The sequence below is a fragment of the Eschrichtius robustus genome, chromosome 11 (genome assembly GCF_028021215.1).
Source record: "Eschrichtius robustus isolate mEscRob2 chromosome 11, mEscRob2.pri, whole genome shotgun sequence".
Lineage (NCBI taxonomy): Eukaryota > Metazoa > Chordata > Mammalia > Artiodactyla > Eschrichtiidae > Eschrichtius > Eschrichtius robustus.
Genome location: NC_090834.1, coordinates 63,200,988 through 63,218,865, shown reverse-complemented (window position 1 = coordinate 63,218,865; position 17,878 = coordinate 63,200,988). Strand labels below are relative to the sequence as shown.

The window sequence follows — 17,878 nt, the reverse complement described above, 5'->3', positions numbered from 1 at the left end:
CTCATCTCCAATCCATTTTTCACACAGAAGACAGAGTGCTCTTTTAAAAATATGAGTCTGATCATGTTACTCCGTACTTAAATAAAGCCTTTAGATGACTTCTCATTTCAAGTCCAAGATCCTCCATGCAGCCATAAGAGTATTAGGTTCCTTTCAGTTTCTCAAGTGCACCAGGTCCTTCCTGCCCCAGGGCCTCCTCTTGTCACTTCTGCCTCTCTTCATCTTACTAACTCCCACCTGTCCTTTACCTCTCAGCCTAAAATGCCACTCCCTTGAGGAAGCCTCCTCAGATGACCTAGGTTTAATTAGGAAACCCCTTCATTGCAATGTTCTTTGATAGCCCTTTTAATGCCTTTTAAATAATTCTTATTTTAGCCTTTTAAATAATTAGTTCTCATTTTATATAAATTAAAAAAATTTTTTTGAAGTATAGTTGACTTACAATGTTGTGTTAATTTCTTCTGTACAGCAAAGTGACTCAGTTTTTTCATATTCTTTTCCACTGTGGTTTGTCACAGGAAATTGAATATAGTTCCCCGTGTAGTAGGACCTTGTTGTTTATCCTTGTTTTTTATCCATCCTATATATAATATTTTGCCTCTTCTAATCCCAAACTCCTGTTCCTTCCTTCCCCTATCCCCCCTACCCCTTGGCAACCACAAGTTTGTTCTCTATACCTGTGAGTGAGTCTGTTTTTGTTTCATAGATACATTGATTTGTATTGTATTTTAGATTCCACATATAAGTGATACCACGTGGTGTTTGTCTTTCTCTTTCTGACTTATTTTGCTTAGTATGATAATCTCTAGATCCATCCATGTTGCTGCAAATGGCATTATTTCATTCATTTTGATGGCCGAGTAATAGTCCATTGTATATGTATGTACCACATCTTCTTTGTCCATTCATCGGTTGATGGACATTTAGGTTGTTTCCATGTCTTGGCTGTTGTAAATAGTGCTGCTGTGGACATAAGGGGTGCGTGTATCTTTTCGAATTATAGTTTTGTCTGGATATATGCCCAGGAGTGGGATTGCTGGATCATGTGACAACTCTAATTTTAGTTTTTTGAGGAACCTCCATACTGTTTTCCATAGTGGCTGCACCAATTTACATTCCCACGAACAGTGTAAGAGGGTTCCCTTTTCTCCACACCAGCACTTATTGTTTGTAGATTTTTTGATGATGACCATTCTGACCGATGTGAGGTGGTACCTCATTGTAGTTTTTGTTTGTTTTGTTTTGTTTTTTTGTTTTTTTATAAAGAAGAATCACACAGGAAGAGGCACTGGAGATGTTTCTTTTTTTTTTTTAATTAATTTGTTTATTTATTTTTGGCTGCTCTGGGTCTTTGTTGCTGCACGTGGGCTTTCCCTAGTTGTGGCGAGCGGTGGCTACTCTTCGTTGTGGTGTGCAGGCTTCTCATTGCGGTGGCTTCTCTTGTTGCGGAGCACGGGCTCTAGGGCACACAGGCTTCAGTAGTTGTGGCGCACGGGTTTAGTTGTTCCGTGGCATGTGGGATCTTCCTGGACCAGGGCTCAAAGCCATGTCCCCTGCATTGGCAGGCAGATTCTTAACCACTGCACCACCAGGGAAGCCCACCTCATTGTATTTTTGATTTGCATTTCTCTAATAATTAACAATGTTGAGCACCTTTTCATGTACCTATTGGCCATCTGTATATCTTTTTTTTTTAAATAAATTTATTTATTTTATTTATTTATTTTTGGCTGCGTTGGGTCTTTGTTGCTGCACGTGGGCTTTCCCTAGTTGCAGCGAGCGGTGACTACTCTTTGTTGCAGTGCGTGGGTTTCTCATTGCGGTGGCTCCTCTTGTTGTGGAGCACAGGCTTCAGTAGTTGTGGCACGTGGGCTCAGTAGTTGTGGAGCACGGGCTTAGTTGCTCCGTGGCATGTAGGAGCCTCCCGGATCAGGGATCGAACCTGTGTCCCCTGCATTGGCAAGCGGATTCTTAACCACTGTGCCACCAAGGAAGTCCTGATCTGTATGTCTTCTTTGGAGAAATGTCTATTTAGGTCTTCTGCCCATTTTTCCATTGGGTTGTTTGTTTTTTTGTTGTTGAGTTGTACGAGCTGTTTGTATTTTTTGGAAATCAAGCCCTTGTCGGTTGCATTGTTTGCAAATATTTTCTCCCATTCTGTAGGTTGTCTTTTTGGGTTTTTTTAAATGGTTTCCTTTGCTGTGCAAAAGCTCGTTAAGTTTGATTAGGTTGCATTTGTTTATTTTTGTTTTTATTTCTATTGCCTTGGGAGACTGACCTAAGAAAAACATTGGTATGATTTATGTCAGAGAATATTTTGCCTATGATCTCTTCTAGGAGTTTTATGGTGTCATATCTTATGTTTAAGTCTTTAAGCCATTTTGAGTTTATTTTTGTGCATGGTGTGAGGGAGTGTTCTAACTTCATTGATTTACATGCAGCTGTCCAACTTTCCCAGCACCAATTGCTGAAGAGATTGACTTTTTCCCATTTTATATTATTGCCTCCTTTGTCGAAGATTAATTGACCATAGGTATGTGGGTTTTTTCTGGGCTCTCTATTCTGTTTCACTAATCTGTATGTCTGTTTTTGTGCCAGTACCACACTGTTTTGATCATGTAGCTTTGTAGTATTGTCTGAAGTCTGAGAGGGTTATGATTCCTGCTTTGTTCTTTTTCCTCTTTTTCCTCAAATACTTATTTTTTTAATGTCAGTCTCCCCTAGCTGTAGGTTTCATGAGGACAGAGGCCAAGTCTGTGTTTTTCTAGCATTCTAGCCCAAGGACCCAGTCCAGTGGCTGGTACTTAGTAGGTGCCCAATATATTCTGATGGAAGGAAAGAAGAGTTTGGGTGGCTTGCTCAAGGTCATCAAGATAGTAAGTGACAGAGGATGGAAATGCAGTGTGTCTAATCCTGACAAATTATGTGGCCCCTTGAGCCCTTTCCACACTGAGGCATCTTGAGGTTAAACTGAAATCTGCCTCCCTGTACTTTACCCTACTCAGCCTCAGTGCCTCCTGATACAGTCTCTGTGGGGTTGCTGGGCCCTTCCTGACTTGACAGGCTTACCTGATAACTTTGTTGAAACTTTGTGGGATTTGACCCTGCCAGGCTGTTGCCACATTAGCTTGCAGGGAGAACTCCAGAAGCTAGCGGCCTAATAGACATTTTCCTGGGCGTCCCTCCTACTCTCATTACCTCATCCAAGTTCTCTTGCACCTGTATCCCTTGCCCCAGTGTCTTGGGGCAGAACTCAGGGATGATTTGAGGTAAAGCTCTTCCTCAGAACTCTCACCCATCTCCTGAGTTGAGGCGTTCCCACTTACTTCACTGCCAATGCTGTGGGCCAGAGTGAGTGGCCATGTTCCTGTGCTGCATGATTGTGCAGGGACTCAGTGCCAGAGCTGGACCCAGACTTCTTGGCCTCTTTTCTCTCTGTTCAGTTGATGTGCCTAGAAATTCTAAGCCAGACATATTTCAGAGCCATAAGCCTCTTGAGCACTGGAGAAGTGTTTCTCAGAGGTCCCCTCAACACTTACATTCAGATTCCAGCTTTGGAGAGTTGCAGTTAGTGGGCTCCCACAGGTTTGGCTCTGCCCTAACTCTTGCTTATCCTTTTGCACTCTCGATAAACATATCAGAACCTTTTGAATTACTGGCCCTCAGTGAGCTAAGTAGCTGATCTTTCTGCAGCGTTCAGCAGATGTTAATGGACATCTTGGGTAGAACTTGGGTTAGGAGTCAGAGGGGCTGGGTTCTCGTCACAGCTAGTTTCTTTCCTTTCTGGGCTTTGGTTTCCCCAGGGACGGGGCTGCTCTGGTGTTCTGTGATAGTAACGAGCTCACCTTGAGCCACTTCAGACAGTTTTGTAAGACGGTGAGGTGGGGGTGAAGGCAGGAAGCTCTCTATTCATGGATTCTTGGGGTGGTCTCTACCTTCTACACTTGAGGACTCTTGGGAGTCAAGAGAGGCCATTTCTCTCTTGGAGAAGGGCAGCTTGGAGTCAGAGATGCCCCCATGTTGAGCAGAGGTTCTGGCAGGTGTAGCTGTGTCTGATCTGGCTGTCACCGTCCTCCCTACTCCCTATCCCAGCACCTGTATGCCCACCCCTCCTCCACTGCTATCCCTCACCCAGCTTCAGGGCTGTGGCTTTTTCAGAAGACAGTTGCTTGGAAATAAAAAACAGCAAACTCAAGTTAAGAAAATACAAAAAGGCTAAGTATAATCTATTTCCCTTATAGGTACAGATAAAATTGTAATAATAAATGCAGACTCCTTTCTAAAAATTCATTTTACAGTTTTGCAAGATGTGAAAGTTCTGGAGATTAGCTGCACAGCAATGTGAATATACTTATTAACATTACCAAACTGTATATTTTAAAATAGTTAAGATGGTATATTCTGTGTTATGTGTGTTTTACCATAATTTTTAGGACAGTGCAAAGAAAAAAACACAATAGGTCTTAGACTATTTCAACAAATAAAATTCAAGTCTTTTCTCCTTGGGGTGAAGGGGAAATGCTCTGTAGCTATTTAACAATAAACCACAAGGAAAGTATGCAAAATTTGGAATTTCTTTTTGGAGCATGGAATTGGTTATCCATTGTGATTAACCATGGTAATACATAATCTTTTAAAGTATGGGCATACCTCGTTTTATTGTGCTTTCCTTTATTGCGCTTCGCAGATAATTGTGTTTGTTTTGTTTTGTTTACAAATTGAGGGTTTGTGACAGCCCTGCATCAAGCAAGTCTATCAGCACCATTTTCCAACAGCATTTGCTCACTTTGTGTCTCTGTGTCACATTGTGGTGATTCTTACAATATTTTGAACTTTTTCATTATTATTATATTTGTATGATGACCTGTGATCTTTGATGTTATTATTGTAATTGGTGTTTTAGACATTATGCTGTTGCACACTTAATAGACTACAGTAAGTATAAACATAACGTTTAAATACACTGGGAAACCAAAAAAATCTACGTGACTTGCTTTGTTGTGGTGTTCTGGAACCGAGCCCTCAATATCTCTGAGGTTTGCCTGTAATATATGTTCATTAAGGAAAATTTGAGTACAGAAAAATAAGCAAAAGAAAAAAAATCACATATAATCCTACTACCAAGACATCACTGGTGTGAATATTCTCATACATTTCCTTCTGATCTTTTGATAGATTTGGATTGTCTTTACATATATATGTACCAATAATACTGTGCCTCCAATTTTGTACCCTGCTTTCGACACTCAGTGTTATATCTCAAGCTTCAGTTGACCCACCACCTCTCTAGTCCCTTGAGTATAATTTATTGAGGCATTCTTCTGTTGTTGGTCATTTATGGTTATTTCCATTTCTTTGCTTGTTTTTGTTTTTGTTTTTGTTTTTTTACTATTTTTTTAATAAAATATATGTAATGTAAAATTCACCATTTTAGCCATCCTTAAGTGTACTGTCTACTTGCAAAATTTTTCATCACTCCAAACAGAGACTGTGCCCATTAAGCAATAACTCCCCATTTCCTCCTCCCACCGCTGGTTACCTCTAATCTATTTTCTGTCTATGAATTTGCCTATTGTAGATATTTTATATAAATGGAATCACATACAATGTTTATCCTTTTGTGTCTGACTTATTTTACTTAGTGTAATATTTCCAAGGTGCCTGCACGTTGTAGCATGTATCAGAACTTCATTACTCTTATGACTGAATAACATTTCATTGGAGGGATAGACCCCATTTTGTTTATCCATGCTTCTGTTTCCGGACACTTGGGTTGTTTACACCTTTTGGCTATTTGTGAATAATGCTGCTATGAGCATTGGTATACAAGTGTGTGGTTAGTCTCTGTTTTTATTCTTTAGGAGTATGTACCTAAGAATGGAATTGCTGTGTCATATGGTAATTCCACATTTAACTTTTTGAGGGATTGCCAAACTCTTTGCTTCTTTAATTATAAATAACACTTAAATGAATATCTGTATGCATGAAGCTTTTTTTTTTTTTAACTTTGGGTTTATTTATTTATTTATTTATTTTTATTTATGGCTGTGTTGGGTCTTCGTTTCTGTACGAGGGCTTTCTCTAGTTGCGGCAAGTGGGGGCCACTCTTCATCGCGGTGCGCGGGCCTCTCATTATCGCGGTCTCTCTTGTTGCGGAGCACAGGCTCCAGATGCGCAGGCTCAGTAATTGTGGCTCACGGGCTTAGTTGCTCCGCGGCATGTGGGATCTTCCCAGACCAGGGCTCGAACCCGTGTCCCCTGCATTGGCAGGCAGATTCTCAACCACTGCGCCACCAGGGAAGCCCTGCATGAAGCTTTTTTGATATTTTTACTCCTTCTTTAAATTCCTTAAGGTGAAATTAATGGGTTAAATTGTGTGACAGTTAGAGACATCATGCCAAATGCTGTCCAGAAGGGTTGAACCTCTTTTGCTGCTGCCACAAGTGTCTGAGAATGCCCTTGTCACCGAACCAGCGTTGCACCAGATGTTTCACTGTTTTGAATCTTGGAGAAGAGATGTTTCCCATCTCTGATGGAACCATAATCTGGCTGCAGAGTGGCTTCGCTGATGTAGCTCCCAATCACCAGCCCTGAGCCCTTCTTTTTCCCATTCTCCTTGTCCCTGATGCCGACCCTCCCAGTATTCAGGTCCTATCAGTTCTGACTTCCTTTCACCCCATCTGCCCAGCAAAGATGAGGGCTATCTGGTGTATGAGATATTCTCTAGCTCTGGGACTCGCCCTGCCATGTCGCCTCCTCTATAGAAGACCTAAGGCCTCTGTGGTACCTTCCCACTTTGGCTGATTCTCACGTCTTTTCTGTCTTTTCCTCCTGCTCTTCTCTCCCAGTTCTACAGTGAGTCGGGCATGCCCACCAAACACCTCTCGGACAGTGTGTGTGCCGTGTGTGGGCAGCAGATCTTTGTGGATGTCAGTGAAGAGGGCATCATCGAGAACACGTATAGGCTGTCTTGCAATCATGTGTATCCTGCCTGGAGCTCCTGGGCCACGTCTCTCTTGCCACGTGCACACTCCAGTCAGGGAGGGAAGGGGGTGGTCATGACCCTGGGCGTGCTGTCCAGACCTTTGAGGGTAGGGGAGTCACAAGAAGCAGACATTTGGGTGATGTCCTCTGCTAGGGAAGCCGACCCCCAGGAGTAGAAACGGCTGCCTCCTTTGCTCCTTCTCACAGACGGGAGCCACTCTTACACGTAGCCTGGCTGGATCAGAAAGGAGCCTGCAGCTGCACTAGCTGCCCCGAGACTGGGTCAGTCACAGGGGAGGAACATCCTCTAACTGGCTCCCTCAGTTTCAGAATCAAATCTGCCTGAATAGCACTTGTGACATTTACCATGTCCTTACTCAGCTCCCATTCAATGCCACGTGTTATCTCCGTTTTGCCCCATAACAGCCCTGTAAGGCAGAGTTCATTATCCTCACTTCACGTATGACGAAGCAGGGTCAGAGAGAAGGGACTTGCCCAAGATTATACAACTGATAAGAGGTGAAGCCAGGATTTGAACCTTCCTCCAGAGCTAGGGCCTGGGCACCTTGAAGACCGGCATGGGGCTGGAGTGCCATCCTGGCCGCCCACCATTTCCCTTGACCAGTGGTGCTCAGATTCCACGAGTTCTGCATCCGCGGCTGGTGCATTGTGGGAAAGAAGCAGACGTGTCCCTACTGCAAAGAGAAGGTAGACCTCAAGAGGATGTTCAGCAACCCGTATCCTTTGTTTGGGTTCTTTTTGGGAGTGGGCAGTGGTAAGAAAGTACTGGCCTGCAGTTGGGTGGGTCTTGGGGCCCTCTGTCCTGCCCCCAGCCTGGCTGCTGCCCACCAGTCCATGCGGCTTGTGGTCTCGGGAAGTGGGTGGGATGTGGGGCAGGACCAGCAGCTCAGCTTCTCCTCTTGGTTCAGGATTCCTCAAGGGTAAATCGGTGGTGATAGCAGCTACCCTTTACTGCTTGCTTACTATGTGCCTGGCACTGTGCTAAGTGCTTTACTTGTATTAGCTCACTTGATTCTCTAGAGCTTTATGACCTGGGTAATATTATCCTCATTTTACCAGTGAAACAGTTTAAAGATTGAATAATTTGTTCAAGGTGATATAGCTAATGGGTAGTGCCTTAACTGTGACAGGCAGGGCTGGAGACCAGCTCTGTGCCTGTGCAGGGCCTGCAAGGTACAGGGATGGCAGGGGCCCCTGTCCCCATCCACCTGAACACAGGACCTGTGCTCCTCTGAGCTGCCCCTCCCTACCTGACCAGCCCTCCCCACTTTGCCTTCAGCCTCCGCTTCCTCCCCGCAGCCTGTCTGTCAGAAAGTGCCCAGCCACTTCTTCGGCCACCCCCACCCCCCGCCCCCATTTCCCCTGGGATCCAGAGACTTCTCCCAGCTGCCCTTCCTCTCTGCGCCAGGGTTCCCTGTCCCCTGGACACTAGCTGGGCCGTGCGGGGCCACTGTGTTCCCCTTTAAGGTTCCTTGCTTGGTTCTTCCAGGGTCTAGTTCAGGAACAGTTTAGTAACTCCATGGTCAAGCTGAGGGTTGGGGCTTCCCTTAGTTCTCAGGACTGGGCCCGGCTGTGCTTTCTGATGCCTTCAGAGGGATTCCCCATAGTCTCATGAGGTTCAACCTGTGCTTTCCCCGGAGCTGGTTTCCCAGGCTCCCTCTCCATGTCTTGCCCGGCAGTTAGCTGTAAAGTGAAAGGAAGGGACTTATCTCTAGGGGCCACTTGGCCTCAGTAGGGCCTGGTGCTCAGTGCCCTTGGGTGAGGATTCCTTAGAGCCTTTGCCTGGGGTTATCCCCTATGACCAGCCTCTTGCTCTGCCCCCTCATGCCTCTGTCCCGAGACTCAATCCCTTCCTTGACCTAGAAAACCTCCCATTTTGGACATTGCAAGAACCTTTGGGTTACCTTATCCCACTCCTCGCCTCCCTGAAGCCATCATCACCCATAATCTACAGCAGTCTCGGGCATACTGGCGGTCCAATCTTAGAAGGTTGTGCGGAGCCCTGTCTGCATGTTGGTCATGGAGAGCTTAGTTTCACCCCTCCACCCTCTCCCGCATCTGTCCGATCTTCTGCACTGGTCCCCTCTGCCCTCCTGCCCCCATTCTCTGGGTTTAACCCTGCATTCCAACATAGAGGGGCTGGGTGGGGCTTTCTAGAAAGCAGCTTCCTTTCTTTGTAGGCCCATTTCTGTGGAGCATCTGGAAAGTGTAGGCAGACCCTCTCACCCATCCCCTAGACCAACCTTAGCAACTCGAACACGTAACCTCTTTTCTTTGACGCCATGACAGCTGGGAGAGGCCTCATGTCATGTACGGGCAACTGCTGGACTGGCTTCGATACTTGGTAGCCTGGCAGCCTGTCATCATTGGCCTGGTGCAAGGCATCAACTATATCCTGGGCCTGGAATAGTCAGGAAGAAGAGCATCCACCCACCATGGACCTCAGGGCACTCTCCTCCCTGCCCTCCAAGACCTCCTGGGTGGGAAAGACTCAAAGGGGCACTCGGGCCACTCAGGACCCCTCCGGCTGTGTCCGGGCTGGGGAGGGATATGATGGAGAGCCAGCAGGTGGGGTTGTCAGCAGTGGGGAGCTTTTTAAAAGAAAACTATTTTGATGAATATATTTAAAAACCTTTTTTATTGTGGAGCATAGGAATTGCCCCAATTCCTCCAGGCCTCAGCCTCCCTGCTTGAGCAGGGCAGGAGCAGAGCCACAACATTTTTGGTGTAAAGGAGCCACCTCTTCTCTGGCTGAGAGCCCCAGCCCACCTCCTTCCATATGTGGGGCCTAAGCCTGGTACACTCAGTGTGGAAGAGCCAGGGAGCTCCGGCCAGTGCCACTGATGAGCACTGAGGGGTGAGGTGCCCTCCGTCCTCCCTGGCTAAGGCCACAGGTGGGCGTTGTCTGACTCCGTCTTCCCTGTTGGGGGCCGTAGGCTGGTGGAGACAAGTGGAACCTTGTCATAACTTTTGCAGCAAGGGAAGCTCTAGGACCTCGGAATTCACCGGGGATTTGTGTGGGGGTGACCAGAGCTGTAGCAGCTTGGGGAACCTGCCACTAAACGGGGCTGTACTCAGCCAAGAACAGAGACCATCTATACATAGTTGGGCCACAGGAGTTACTGCTGGCAGCGGTGATTGAGGGCCGCTTGTGCAAGCTGATCCTCTGCCCAGAAGTGGTGACACGTGCTGAAGGCCACTGCCACATCACTTCCTTTCCTGAAAGCCGGAGTGAGAGCGCGCGCGCGTGTGTGTGTGCGTGCGTGCATGTGTGTGTGCGGTAGAAGAACTATGACAGATGTGAGACTTCTTCCTGTGGTCAGACATTGTTCCCTTGAAGCTGCCAGGGGATTCCCAGCCCAAGGAATATCCTCATGTCAGCCTTGTCATCCATGAGTCCTGCCTGGGCCTGGCAACACTAGTGGTGAGGTGGGTGGGAAGAGGGTCAGGCCCAGGTAAGTATGGGTTCTGAAAAGGGGTTCCAGGTAGGCCCCAGCTCTGGTCCTAGGAGTTTTGAAGGAAGTGGGAGGGCAAACGTGGGCCTTCCATGCTGGGTTCCTAGGGAATATGGCCCTTCAAGTGCAGTAAGAACCAAGCAGGATCTTGTCATCCATTCTGAATAAAGCTCCGTGAGCTGGGTTGGAAAGCTGAACATCCATCTTGCTTTTCTTCATCCCACCTCTTTCCCTGCAGTCCCCGGGGGTGCCTGGCCCTTGCTGCCTCTTGCTCTTCCCTTTTGAGAGCCGCGGCCTGGGGGTGGTTGGCCCTGCCCAACATCCCTGAGCAAGGTGGAATGCCAGGCTTTCTTCCTGTAGCAGAAGGTGCCCTGCGCCATCGCTGGGTGACTGTCCTCACCACCTGAGGTCAGTGCCCTGCCACCACCACCCTTCTCGCGGGTCACTCTCAGCTTTGGCTTCTCTTACCCAGCTGTGGCTTCCGAGGTCCCCGTGCCAGTGCGCTCATCCTCAGAGAGTGGAATGGCAACAGGGAGCATCCTTTCACTTTTGTTCCCCCTACCCCTGCATCAGGCTCATGTGAGAACCGAGGCCAGGCTGTCCAAGGCTGTCTCTTCATACTTCAACAGTCCTGAGTCCCATGACCTCCCAGCAGCCCGCCTCTGGCCTTGGTTACACTCACAGGTAGAGTCCTGCCTCCTCTCCCTCGCATCCCCACCCCCTTCCCCAAAGGACTGTGTCTCTGAAGTCCTGGGCAGCCTTGCCTCCTGACCTAACTGCTGGAGACACTGGTGTTCCTAAGGAGGAGTTTCTCTGCATCTAACAGCACAGAAGCTCCTGGAGCAGGCGGTGGGGGAGGAACTGAGAAGATGAAAATGTCAGCTAGAGCCCTGGAGAAGAGGAGTTGACTTTTAGTCTCCACGTCTAATTGGGAATGAGTCTGGTTTTTATACATACACAGGTACACGCACACGACACGCACACAAAACCCTTGGGATTACAGCAGTGTTCTGACACATCTTCCAAACCTAATTTCACCTCCTGGCCTCCCTGGCTCTGTCCCTAGCCTCCCATCCTCCTGATCCCAGACACTTAGGTCTGGTCCTTCACAGTTGCTCGAGCCAGTGCTGGGTACGCTCCCTCTTACCCTGGGAAGCGCCCTCTCCTCCCCTTAGGTCCAGCACTCCAGCTTGTGTTCCAAGTGCTCGGCTTGTCTGAGAGGTTCCTGCCCACGAGGCCTGGAGGTGCTCTCAGTGTAGCTCCCATGGTGTGGCTCACGTGGGGCCAGACGCAGCTGAGCTGAGCTGTGGAGCTCCGAAAAGGGGGGATTCCGGAAAGGAGGGTTTTTCAGGGCTTCCTGCGAGCCAGGTAGGGGGAATCTAGACTTCCTGGTGAACTTAGATCTGTAGCTCTGGCCAAGGGGCTGGGAAGACAGAAGTGAGAAGGATTCATGGGAGTGATGGGTGGTTGTTGGGTTGGTGGTTGAAGGGAGGTGGGGAGCCTGAGAACGGCCAGGATGTGGATGGGCTGGTGTGACATTGAGTCTGAAATAGAGCGATCCAGCTTGGGGTCTCCAGTGACTAGGAGAGTTGTCCTTTTGAATATGGTGTGGCTGTGAAGGAAGAAGCAGGAAGCGTGTTCACGTAGAAGAGCGAAGGTGGACACCAAAGTCCTGACCGTTGGCTGGGATGGAAGAATTCATGTGTGAGAGACTCCTTCGTTGGTTCATGCCCTGTGTGCCCCTGGGAGGGTGGGCCTGAGGAAGGTTAAAGACCCCAGGCTGATACCATCTGGAGAGCGGGGGGCCTGGGAGCTAGCAAGAAGGTTCCTGGCCACTGTGAACTCCGGCTCAGGAAGAGGCGCAGTGTGCAGGAACCTTAAGGACTGGGCTCAGACTGCTGTCATGTATGTGTGCCTTCTCTTGGTAGCCAGAGCCTGCTCTAGATTCCCTGGTTAAATAAAAATGAAAGTGAAGTAGAAGGGAGAGGGCAGTGCTTTCCCAGAAGGATTTCACTATACGTCCTGCCCTTCCCAGAACCAGCTCTGGCAGAGGAGAGAACTTTACCTCCCTTTGTGACTGACTAGGTAAGTCCCTGGTCCTCTTTGGGCATCAGTTTCCATGCCTGTAATGAAGGGGTTAGATTGGACTAGTAACCAGTATAATGTTGATGGTAATAAGAGCTGGGGTGGGGATCCCCGGCTTTGTTTCTAGGGACTGGAAGAGCTGTATCCTATGCCCGATGCCAGTCCTCCAGTAGTTGTCAGTTGGGACAGGTGGACAGGACAGAGTAAATAGCAGTGCCTGGCAGCCCACTGAAAAATCAGAGGTAGGGAGGGGCTGTGCAGTCCACAGGAAGAAGGCCACACGTATGCCTGGGATCTAAGCAAGCCACTCAGAAGACGTGGGAGAAGCAGTTTTCACCATCTCCTCCCCCGCCTCCCCCACAGAGGAGGAAGTTGTCACAGATATATAGATCCAGGCGCGCCAGCTCCTGACACACGCATCACGACCATGAGACAGAACTGGATTCCAGGTGGGACCTGCGGCTGTGCATGTGCGGGTGGAGGGGTGGGGTGCAGCCTGAGACCAGAGTGGAGCCATGTGGCTGGCCCTGAACCTTACCCCCAGGTGGGCTCCCCTCAGCTGCTGTGCTGTTGCTTTCGGCCTCTGCCCGGATGCTGTGGCTCTGGCTCCAGTCCAAGGTCTCCCTGTGCTCCATTCAAAAAGGGCTAAGAGGTGGGGCTTGAGGGGTCCTTCTGCCTCTCCCGTTCCCTGGGCAGAGCCCAAGAATCTCTGCCAGACTTACATCCTGGCAGCAACTCCCTCTCTAGCCAAGATCCGAGCTAGGATGCTGAGCAATCCCCAGAGGTCAGACAGCTGCTGACCTCTGTGACTGTCCTTTCTTCAGACCCCAGCCCTCTTTGGGCCCTGCTCCTCTGTGCGCACATCGTCTCCCACCTGGCCAGAGCCACACCTGTGCCTCAGGCCACTACAGCTGCCACTGCCTCAGCTGGGATCGCAAAGGACACCTGCCCCTCCCGGCCCCCAGCACTCCCGACAGCTAAGCAGTGCCCAGCATTGGAGGTGACCTGGCCGGAAGTGGAAGTCTCACTGAGTAAGGAGCCATTCTGATGGGAGCCCAGGAGGGCACGGTGGTCAGAGGGCGGGCTGAGGGCACGGAGGCACCAAGGGTGGGGCTGGCTTCTGAGCACCTGTCCCCCAACCTTCTGTCATGTAGCCCACCGCCAACCAGGTCAGCTTGGCTGAGCACTGACTTCTCCCTCTCCCTGTCAGCATCACCAGTGTGGCGTGGCACAGGGCTCAGCTCGCAGCTCCCATGATGCTCCCTGTCAAAGGGGGCGGAGAGGATTCAGACAGAAGGAACAGTCAGTGGACTCCCAGAGCCTTGACTGCAGTGGCTGCAAGCCCAGCCTCTCCTCCCAGAGCCCACTTGCCCTCTGGCCTCCTCAGAGGAGCGGTGGCCTACTGGTGCTGTCTCCTCAGCCAGGGCTCCTAGAGTCACTGGAGCTGGGTGCTAGAAAGGGTCATTCTAAAGAAGAAAGCTCAGGAGTCAAGGACCTAGACCAAGGACCCGTCCCCAAATTCCTCTTACTCAGCCGGGGTCCCCTGGTAGATGACCGTACTTCCCCTTAACAGACTCTCCACTCCAGGTTCCTGAATCATGGCAGCTGGGAAGCTGGGCAGGGTGGGCAGGCCACAGCATGGCAGAGGGGAGGGTCTGCTGTACAGATGGGTTAACAGCCACACGTGTCCCTAGATGGAACGCTGACCTTGTCCTGTACCGCCTGCAGCCGCTTCCCCCACTTCAGCATCCTTTACTGGCTGGGCAACAGCTCCTTCATCGAGCACCTCCCGGGCCGGCTGCGGGAGGGCAGCACCAGGTGAGGGGCGCGGCGGTGAGGCCGGCGGGAGGGAGGCCTCCTCCTACGGTCCTCTCATGGCGGTTCCTTCTCTTCTGCTCCAGGCGGGAGCACAGGGGCACGAGGACCCAGCTGTGGAGGGCCTTGGTGCTGGAGGAGCTCAGCCCAGCCCTGCGAGACACCAACTTCTCCTGTGTTTTCTCGGATCCTGGGCAGACTGCCCAGCGTCACCTCGTCCTGGCCCAGCTGTGGGTGAGGAACCCGAGGGAGGGACTCCAGGGACAGGAGGAGCTCTGCTCTGGCATGGGGAGGAAAGGGTGGGCTCTGTCCACAGCAGCCTCCAGCTAATGCCCACCAATTCCCCGAGCCTGAGGCGGAAACTAAAAGGAACAGGATTCAGGCAGGGGAGGCATGGCCTGGAGGAAAGTGACAAGGGATGTCACTCCCACCTTGGCCCTGATCCTTGTTTGCTTCATTCCCCCAGGCTGGGCTGAAGATAAGCGTGCCCCCCGACACAAGAAGCCCCATCCTCCAGCAAGTCCCCTCAGCCTCACCATCCTGATAATGAACCCCAAGCTCCAAAGCCTGGTTGAAATGCCACCTCTTCATTGAGGTATACACGCTCTCAGCCCAGGCCACATTCTGCATCGACTTGTATTTGTTTCCTTTAATGGACTGTCCCAGGGAAGGTATGCGGGGAGAGGCTGCTTCTGACCCATAGCTGTATCATCTCTGTCACCCCAGCAAGACCTACGACGGGTGCTCATAAATGATCTTCAGTGGTGGCGTTCTGATGTGTGCCCAGTCATTTATCCTTTAGGCCATCATTCTACTCACAGAACGTGGCCTGAGGAGGGAGTGCGGGAAGAGGAGAGAGAATGCCACTCAGAAGGTAAAGACAAAACCAGATTCAGGGGACGCAGGCCCTCAGAAGACAAGAGGCCGGCCCATAATGTTCCTCAGGAGCAGAGGCCAGAAATGGAGTGTGGGAAGATCCTGTGGCCTGAGAAAGGCCAGGAGAAGGGATTTGAGAGAAGGTATGTGGGCCTGGAGTCTCCACAGGGACAAAGGTACGCTGCTCTAAAAAGCCCACGTTTCCCTGCTTTTCCCACACAGATCAAGGCATCTCAGCATTCAAGGGAGAAAAATAGACTTTATTTACAAGTAATAACATTTAGAAAAGATCCATCCCTGGCCCTTAAAAACCTTCCCATCACTCCAAATCCCACCCCAGTGAAATCTGGGGAAGGAAGGGGATGAGCTGCCACTGAAGGCTGCCCCGTCCCCCACCGAGGCACAGGGCCCATTTCTCCTGGAAAAGAGCATCCTTTGGGCAACTGTGCCCTCGGGTGGATGGGAGCACCTGGGGGGGTGGGGCGCTCCCACTAGGTCAATGCCCAGTCCTGGACTTCAAAAGCAAGGGCCCTTGCTCGGCCCAGCCACCGGGAGCAGCAGGGACCAGGGCCTGCTCCTCCAATGGTCCCTTCTAGATCCAGAGGCTGAGAGGAGGACTGACTGACTGGGCCCAAGGACCCAGCCACTCAAAGGCAGCCCCAAATCTGGTTGTGATGGTGATGGAGAAGTGACTGCTCTAAGAAAACATCAGGAGGCGAGGCAGGCAGAGGGCCCAGACTATCCAGGCTCCGGGCCAACTCTTGAGGACACACCTGTTCACCTGGCGAAGGTCCGGGTACCAGGCCGGGGTGTGGGCAGGCGTCACTGTCTATAGGGGTTTGGCCACTGTTGGCCTGGGAGCTGAGAGAAGGCACTGAAAGGGACAGAAAAGAAGGACCAGGCGAGGGCAGCATCAAGGACACAGGTGGGGCCACTCACTGGTACCGGCTCTTTAGTGCTTTGCCTGGAAGAGAGAGAGACAGTCACTCAGTGGAGGAGACTCGGTGCCAGGCTGCACCAGTGGGCTGGGGAAACCCCCCTGCCCCCCAACACCCAGACTAGGGTCCCCTCCTTGGTGTGGCCCTGGACCCATCTACCTTCAGGTTACCAGTGGCTGGCTGTGCCTGAGCAGCTCTGGGTGCTCTCTGGAGAAATGGAGTCATGTCCTCTCCTCGGTAAGGAGCAGCTAACCAGGCCAGGAGCACCTGCTCTCAGCCCCCACCCTCCAGCGGCCTAGCTCAGCCCTGCCTGGAAGCAGCCCCCGGGGTGGCTGGCGGGAGGTGCCCATGCTCCTACCAGGTTCCTAAGAGCTGAACCCTCTCCCTTCCCTGTCAGTGCCTCCACCTTGCCCTTGGCCCGAGGGGTGGCAGTGGCGGCGGCGATGGCAGCGGCAGTGGCGGCACTGGCTGTGGTGGTGGCGATGCGAGGAGAGCGGCGGGTCCCGCTGTGGGGGTTGGGGGAGGCCTTGGATGGGGCTTTCTTCGAGGCTGCCCTCCGCAGAAGGCTATTCCCGAGCTTCTTGGGTGTGTTGAGGATGCTGAAGGCCATCGACTGGCGGCGGTCAGCCTGTAGGGAGGGGCTGTCAAACTGGGGGCGCCACTGGCCTCCCAGGCCAACCTCTGCTGCTCCAGGGCTCTGCCAGCAAGGCCCCTCCAGGGTCTCCCTTCAGCCCCTGACTAACCTGTTTAACAACAGCTGGAGCTGCTTTCTTCTGGGCCTCGGTAGTGCTCTGTCTGCGCCCTTCATGTCGGTCCCGGGGAGTCATGGGGCGTGGGAAACAGGTGGTGGCCTTCTTAGACTATGGGGAAGAGGACAGTTAAGCTGACAGCTCAAGAGGACAAGTGGACCGTGTCCAACCAGCACCCGTCCCCCTTCTGAGCCGGGAGCCTCCCGGCTAATCAACTTTGCAAACGTGGTGGCTGCTGGAAAAGACATGGGAGCCGACGTCACCCACCTCGGGGGTGCCAGGGCCCTGATGGGGCTCTGAGGAGACCCGTTTGCGCTGCTGCCGGGTGGTGATGCCAGCACCCTCAGCTATCTGGGTTGGCTGCATGCTGGCTCGGCGCAGGGTCTCCCGGGGGTCACCGGTTTTTATCTCCTCATCTGTGATGGTAGGCAGGCTCAGGGAAGGCTGCGTGGGGTAGAAGAAGTGTTCGGTGGAGCCAAGCTGTTTGTTTGGAGATGGGAGCAGGACCGCCCCAGAACTCTCTTCACTGGCCTAGCAGGTGGAGCAGCTAAAGCCTTCCTATCGCAAAAAGCTCCCCGCCTACGCCCTGCACGATGGCCGCAAAGAGCAGTCCCAAGAGATCTCTCCAAGCTCCTGCCCACCCACAGGACCTTCACCCCTGAGCTCCCTCCCTGCCAACTATTTGACTGGAAGCAGGTCACCCTCCTCGGCAGGCCAGGGCACTGGGGTGGGATGACAAGGGAGGAAGAGGTGAGCCGGCACAGGCAGGTCCATGGCAGGGGACCCCAAAGCTCACCCTGGACTCCAGGGGGTAGCAGGTCTTTAAGTGCGGGGGGCACACTCGATTGCGCTGCTGCAACTCTGCAATGCGGTTCCAGTCATCCAGCTGCTCAGGCTCATCCTGGCAAGTGCCCATGTAGAAGCTGTTCCTGCCTGTGGAGGGCAAGGAAATTGG

General features: G+C 51.4%; 3 protein-coding genes across 11 annotated transcripts in view; 2 read left to right on the top strand and 1 right to left on the bottom strand.

Annotated features, from left to right (window-relative positions):
* The window catches only part of RNF121 (ring finger protein 121), an 84,104-nt gene extending 73,447 nt beyond the window's left edge, over positions 1-10,657 (top strand). The window contains exons 7-10 of one of the 2 annotated variants that reach the window (XR_011075498.1): positions 6,849-6,982; positions 7,620-7,721; positions 9,295-10,401; positions 10,455-10,657. Coding sequence is in view for 1 of the 2 variants with exons in the window: in XM_068556528.1 (XP_068412629.1) it covers positions 6,849-6,982; positions 7,620-7,721; positions 9,295-9,415 (357 nt within the window). In the remaining variant the exon portion in view is untranslated. Of the gene's footprint in view, positions 1-6,848; positions 6,983-7,619; positions 7,722-9,294 lie in introns of both variants that reach the window. The other variant, XM_068556528.1, reaches the window with a different exon arrangement.
* Positions 10,658-10,756: 99 nt separating this feature from the next.
* IL18BP (interleukin 18 binding protein) lies at positions 10,757-15,129 on the top strand. Its single transcript, XM_068556530.1, is given in 8 exon segments — positions 10,757-11,144; positions 12,081-12,164; positions 12,909-12,994; positions 13,370-13,576; positions 14,240-14,363; positions 14,447-14,594; positions 14,827-14,847; positions 14,849-15,129. Coding segments are annotated over 8 exon segments (801 nt in total). The 5' UTR covers positions 10,757-11,100; the 3' UTR covers positions 14,936-15,129.
* A 346-nt stretch (positions 15,130-15,475) lies between these two features.
* NUMA1 (nuclear mitotic apparatus protein 1) overlaps positions 15,476-17,878 on the bottom strand; it is a 73,675-nt gene continuing 71,272 nt past the window's right edge. For 7 of the 8 annotated variants that reach the window (XM_068556518.1, XM_068556519.1, XM_068556520.1 and 4 more), the window contains 5 exons: positions 17,720-17,856; positions 17,191-17,367; positions 16,918-17,034; positions 16,533-16,802; positions 15,476-16,200 (listed from right to left, as the gene is read on the bottom strand). In XM_068556518.1, the coding sequence (XP_068412619.1) occupies positions 16,189-16,200; positions 16,533-16,802; positions 16,918-17,034; positions 17,191-17,367; positions 17,720-17,856 (713 nt within the window). In that variant the 3' untranslated portion in view covers positions 15,476-16,188. The remainder of the gene's footprint in view (positions 16,201-16,532; positions 16,803-16,917; positions 17,035-17,190; positions 17,368-17,719; positions 17,857-17,878) is intronic. The other variant, XM_068556524.1, reaches the window with a different exon arrangement.